General features: G+C 38.9%; 1 protein-coding gene across 1 annotated transcript in view; it reads right to left on the reverse strand.

Moving 5' to 3' along the window:
* Positions 1-456: 456 nt before the first annotated feature.
* The window catches only part of slc6a1l (solute carrier family 6 member 1, like), a 12456-nt gene continuing 6277 nt past the window's right edge, over positions 457-6635 (reverse strand). Inside the window, exons 8-15 of the mRNA XM_031582386.2 lie at positions 6301-6404; positions 5824-5948; positions 2686-2798; positions 2378-2509; positions 2181-2283; positions 1989-2089; positions 1483-1650; positions 457-1380 (exon numbers count right to left, since the gene is read on the reverse strand). Of these exons, the coding sequence (XP_031438246.1) occupies positions 1285-1380; positions 1483-1650; positions 1989-2089; positions 2181-2283; positions 2378-2509; positions 2686-2798; positions 5824-5948; positions 6301-6404 (942 nt within the window). The 3' untranslated portion in view covers positions 457-1284. The remainder of the gene's footprint in view (positions 1381-1482; positions 1651-1988; positions 2090-2180; positions 2284-2377; positions 2510-2685; positions 2799-5823; positions 5949-6300; positions 6405-6635) is intronic.

Below are 6635 nucleotides of genomic sequence, written 5' to 3' on the forward strand. Positions count from 1 at the left end.
TTGCTTTCATTTGACCTGTATTTGTAGATAGATTTTAAAGACATATCAACTAGCCCTATGTTGAGCACTAATGCTAAAACATGTCACAGGTGTTTCTGAAGATTTAGCAGTCCAGTAAATTGTACTGAAAAGCTTTAGTCCAGTAAATTGTGCTGAAAAGCTTTAGTCCAGTAAATTGTACTGAAAAGCTTTAGTCCAGTAAATTGTAGTGAAAAGCTTGTGTAATTTCCAGTGGCCTGCTGCCTTACTGCCTACGTTGGGCCAAACACTTGCCATTTCAGTGCAACTTCTTTTTCCATTGCAACTTTTTGTAACTTTGGCAACTTTTTCTTTCTATTTTCTATAATATATGTGAATCAATAGGGTGTGAATGAACTATTCTGCAACTTCCCAAAAACTTCCCCTACTGTCTCCCTTGATTATAATATCAATAATATTAAAACAATAACAATATGGTGAGATTTAAGGGTATAAATCTTTATTGTTCTGAAATAAATCATGACATAAATCTATATAAAGGGGATGAAAGTGCTGATATACAACTCAAATACAGTAATACAAAACAAAAGAACCTCTTAAAGTGTTCCTGCTGAGTATTTCATGCGAGTGAACTGTCATATTTCTTCACTTTTTTTTCTGAAAGCACTCACATTTACACAATACAAAACAACACACGGTCTTATGAGGATTCTCAGAAAAATATGTACAATCAGGAAATAAAGAAACCCTGATAATAGGACCAGTTACAAATGATCAAATTACAGTTACAGTTATCAAATGTGTATGTTACAAGCTATATGTTTGCATAAGTTATGCCCAGGTCCATGCTATATGTTTACACATGTCTTTTCCCATAGTTATTGCTGTAGCTGTGGCAATAATATGGAATGTATGATTACTAAATAATTACCAAAGTATACACTGCCATCTTCAGTTGACATCTTCAAACTCTGAACTGGCAATAATATCCACAGTTCACAAAAAGGTTCACTTTAAAGTTTATACTTTAACAAAACCAGGCTGTAGTGTTATTGAGAATGTGGTGGACAGAGAACCCAGCTCAAGTGTACCTGCATTAAACATCTGAAACATAACAGTAACAGAAATAAGCCTGATTACAGAAAATGGATTAATTTAGTTGATGGTCAATTCTCTTTGCTCGTACAGTTATGGAAGACTGATGCTTTGAAAGGCCACATGGTACCTGACACTCGTATTGTGCCTTCGTGTTCACGTCCTCTATGTGTCCCTGTGTTCCTGTGGGGGTTGTGGAGAAAAGAGGTATCACACAGATGCCTCACCCATACTTCCCCTTTGGGATGAATGCCTTCTGGGTGCTGCCGTCGTTTCATCTTTCCTCGTGGTCATCTTGTGCCAACGCTGAAGGAGAGAGGAGATGCACTGAGTTTAGAAACAGCACTTTCAGAAAGAGCATTTCATTCATGCGTTAGCGTAGACAGAGGAAAGAGAAACATGACTTGCCTGTCGTAAGTCACCCTTAGTAGTGAAAAACATGTAGACGATATACCCTGGGATCAGCAGCATAGATGACAGTGCCATGACCCAGCCAATCCCCTGCCCCCAAGGTGGATAGACATACTTCCCCAGGGTCAAAGGGGTCATCTCTATCGCACTAAAGGTGAATACTCCCTACATGAAGAGAAGAAAGGAGGCAATCACATTGCTGAGCTAGCTATTCAACGATACAAAATATTTCCCTGGTTATTTTGGGATGTGCAGATGACCTAGACAATCTTTCAACCTTAAACTTTTTACTAAGAATAAATCGGTCATGTCCATACATTAACATCGGTAAAGACCATTTAAACTAAGGATAAATCGGTCATGTCCATACATTAACATCGGTAAAAACCATTTAAACTAAGGATAAATCGGTCATGTCCATACATTAACATCGGTAAAGACCATTTAAACTAAGGATAAATCTGTCATGTCCATACATTAACATAGGTAAAGACCATTTTTACCAGACAGATCATTGGAGTGAAAAACATCCAACACCATTTCCACCACGCACAGGGCCGATAGCCAATCATCTCTTCTATGTTTTGGTAGAAACGCTCAGCCCCTGGATGGGGCAAAGGAAATATGATTATGTTGATTATGTGATTGTCATGCAATATAATTGGAATAAATATAATTGAAAGCAGTATATGTACCATAGAACCAAGATATGGAGATTGTTTCGAAAAACACCAGATATAGAATGGCCATTCCACTGGCAGAGTAGTAGTCGAACAGCTTGAACACATACAGGCCTCCCTGGATACACAAACAGTAGCGGTCAAACTGAGTCTCTAAATAGACGTTGGGGAAGGTACAAATAAGTTCTTCACGCAGTAATAATGGAGTTTACCTGCGTGATGTTGGAGAAGCCAATGATGTAGGATACCACGCAGACGACGAGAATGAAGACCTTCTTCCTCTTCCTCAGGACCGTGGGATACTCGTCCATCAGTGCGGTAACAAATCCTTCAACTGTACAGAACTGAGAGAACATGTTTCTATGCAAATGCACTGAACAGCATAGGATACACAATAGATACTCGTCCATCAGTGCAGTAACAAATCCTTCAACTGTACAGAACTGACAGAACATGTTTCTGTGCAAATGCACTGAACAGCATAGGATACACAATGAATGGCAAATGATGTGCATTTTACCTGGCTGTCGAGACCCAGCATCATCAGCATGGAGAAGAACAGGATGGCCCACAGGGATGACATGGGCAGCTGGGTCACTGCCTGAGGGTAGGCCATAAATGCCAATCCGGGGCCTAGTGAGCAACACCATACCCACTGTTAAAGCTTTAAGTGGTAGCTACTAATACAACAAAAACCTTCTACATGTGATCATTCTACAGTGCTTCCCATGCATTCTTCATTGGAACATTTTTTCAATGCTTCTTTTCCATATTCTAATTACAATACTTCCATGACAGCACAGTGACACTAAAATATTATACATGCAATGTAGCATTCTTTGGCTGTGTATCTGGGCTGCTTTAGTCAATGGCAGCTAACCAAGTTGGTTTGCCCTATTTCCCTCTGGTTTTCGGCCCAAATCTTTATATCATTCTCATGATATCATTATCAGACACGCATTGATGTGCGCAAGTGATCACTCATGTCATGTAAGTGGGCCACACAAAGAGAGGGAGGCACAGAGAACTCAAGGAGGAGACTGAGCACTGGAATGTCATGCCTCTGAAAGATGGGGGAGTGTCTCCGTAGGCAGCTTTTGAACCTGTAGATCATGATGTCATGACCATTTGGGTTGGACTCTCTGGTCCAATCCTACTGTCTGGGAATATTTTGTCGCCCTTGGGGACCACAGCTCAAAAACCATTTGTATGACCTGTGTGGTCCCTCAATGATCCATTTTAGGGCCCTTACGTTTCAGTCTAGACATGTTACCCCTTGGTAGTGTCATTAGGAGGCACAATATTAATTACCATAGCTATGCAGATGACACCCAGCTCTATATACTTCTGTAACACCCAACAATTACAGCTCTATTGATAGCTTGGTAAATTGCATTGCTGATATAAATGTATGGATGTCACAGAACTCTTTCCAGCTCAACCAAGATAAAACAGAGGTATTAGTCATTGGTGAAAAAGCCGAAAGAGAGAAACTATCTGCACATTTAGAAACACTAGCACTTAACACCAAGTACCAGGCCAGAAACCTAGATGTCATCATACTTGATCTCAATTTTGAAACTTATATCAAAAATATAATTGAAACATCTTTTCATCTCTTAAGAAACATTGCTAAGGTGCAACTGTTTCTCTCTCAAGCTGACACTGGTGCACACTTTTATCACGAGCTGGCTAGACTACTGTAACTCTCTCTTGTCTGGTCTACCAAATAAAGGCATTAGTCAATTCCAAAATAATACAGAACGCTGCAGCACGAGTCCTCACTAAAACAAGACGGAGGGTGCACATCACACCAGTCTTAAAATCACTGCACTGGTTACCTGTTTCAGAATAGATTTTAAGATTATTTTACTAGACTATAAATCACTCCATAGTCATGCACCTGAATATATGTCAGACATGCTCTCAAGGTACACACCCAGTAGATCCCTGAGGTCTTTTGGCACTGAACTCTGAACAGTTCCAAAGGCCAGGACAAAGAGACATGGAGAGGTAGTTTTGAGTTTCTATGCTCCCAGCCTTTGGAATACTCTGCCAGAGGACCTAAGAATGCCTGAAACTGTGAAAACCTTTAAGTGAGATCTTAAGATATACCTCTTTAATCTCGCCTATTATTCTCTGTGATATTTATCTGACCTCCCTGAACTCAATTCCCTGATCTCCTCATCTAAGTCATAAATGTGCCTACTAGACCCTATCCCTACAAAACTACTTAAACATGCACTACTCTTAGTTAAATGAGAAACAACTTAAAATAATGAGCAATTCACTCATTTCAGGATATGTTCCACAATTATTCAAAATAGCAGTGATCGAACCATCTTTCAAAAAAACATAACAAAGAAGTCAACCCAAACCTCTGTGCTCAATTTTTAAAGGTAAGACTTTGGGCTACTTTGAAGACTAAAACCTTGGCCTGGCTACTACTTAAAGGTGCAGTGTGTAGGATTTAGTGGCATCATGCGGTGAGGTTACAATTATCTGTTGAGTAAAGGTTCAAATGCTGCATTTGTTCAACCAAGTTAGCTGTTGAAAACACCACTCAGCACACGCACACAACGAGCGTCACTGGTAAATCTATGGCATTATTACGAGGCGTGTTATTTTGGCTGTAGGTTGAGGTCTGTAAAGCAATGGGTTCCCCCCCTTGACTTCTGTTAATGCTCTTTAGGGCTCAGATTTGATCATTATCACCGCCACTGTGCTGCTGGGGTTTGCACATTTGTGGATCGCTTCCTGTGAATCTGTTGATCACTTGACATTTGTGAATCATGTGATATTTGTGACCTCCCTTCTATTTATTGATGTATGTTTGTCCAATTCGTACAACAGAAATCTGTAGTAAAAAAAACACAAATATCTCACTATCCACAAACGTGTATGTCTCATTGCGGAACTTTGTCCAATTTGTACCACAGATGATCTGAAACAATCCACAAGTATGAGGTGCAGTTATAAGATACTCCAGCAGGTGGCAACATCCCCTCATATGAGCTGAAGGAACTACGTTGCATCCACATCCGTACAACACAAAACAATAGGAGAAAGGCATAGACACATGCTAACTTTGTGTGTGGGATGTACATTTCTGACGTCATGCAAAGATACTACTCAGACAAAGGTACTACTCATTGCGTACTCATTAAGAGTAGGTGTAAGAGGATTGATAACTTACTTTTTTGAACCACTTTGAGCGGTGACCATTTCTAGTCATAAGTGTACTCTTCGTGCAGTTCCTAAGAGTAAGTCTGAGAGGCTTAACAACTACAAGCCCTGAGCCTAGCGACATGATGTTTGTGATATTTGTAATGTTTGTAAATGGAGTGCTTGTAAAACATTGCTGTGTTTCCTACTCTGAGAATCTTGGTAACTGGAGACACTGGTTGTGACAATTCTACTAAATTTAGCTCTGTCTAGAAAATAATGTTTCGTCTTAGATATCAGACTTATTATCGTTCATAAATGATTTGATTTTTAAATCATTATGCTTTATTTAATTTTTTTTTACGCTGTACCTACAGCCTCTATGTCAGTACTTTCTTTTAATTCAAGTTATAAAACATTTGAAATGACATGCTTGAAGAAGTTCAAGCTATGAACCCTTCCATCCAAATCATTAAACATTAAATCAACTCACCTGAGGCGGCCAGTTCCTGGATTGGCTTTTTTGTGATGTGAGACATGAAGCCCACGATGGAGAATATCACAATGCCAGCAAACATGCTCGTACAGGAGTTTATACAGCACACGATAATAGCATCCCTGTCAAGTTCAAGTTCAAGTTCAAGTTCAAGTTTATTATCATTTACTCATAAACAGCATTTATCAGTAATGAAATTCTTTGTGCTCAATGTCAGTTCAACTTAGAGAACAAATAAATGGAGAATGGAGTATCCAGCATAAATAAATAAATAAATACTGGAGAATGGAGAAAAAGGGTAGGAAAAAGAGAAAAAAATTGTAGTGCAAAAAGATATTTCAAGAGATTGAGACAAATGTATACAAATAAAACCTCTCATGAACACTAAGTGGAAGTATTGAATAGGAGATAAAACATCTGAATACATTAGTATACATTATAACTGAGAGGGTCACCATTAGAATAAAGGTGTACCTATATACGTTGTTGGTGAAGGAATTGTAGCTTCCTAAAGCAATAAGGGAACCGAGGCCCAAGCCGTAAGAAAAGAAGATCTGAGTGGCAGCATCCAGCCAGACCTATGAGGATGCATTCAGACAAGGTACATTTGAACCATTCATTTGTGTTTCATAGCCATCAGTTGTGCAAGAGTGTATGGATTGATTTAAAACACAGGAATGAGCGGATGGATATTCACATATACAGTATTATTATTATTCATATTCACAAATCATTGTAAAATAAATATAGGTTGTTGTATAGGAATATAATCTATTTTAGAAAGTATTGTTGAGAAAAAAACAGTGACG

The sequence above is a fragment of the Clupea harengus genome, chromosome 16 (assembly GCF_900700415.2).
Source record: "Clupea harengus chromosome 16, Ch_v2.0.2, whole genome shotgun sequence".
NCBI lineage: Eukaryota > Metazoa > Chordata > Actinopteri > Clupeiformes > Clupeidae > Clupea > Clupea harengus.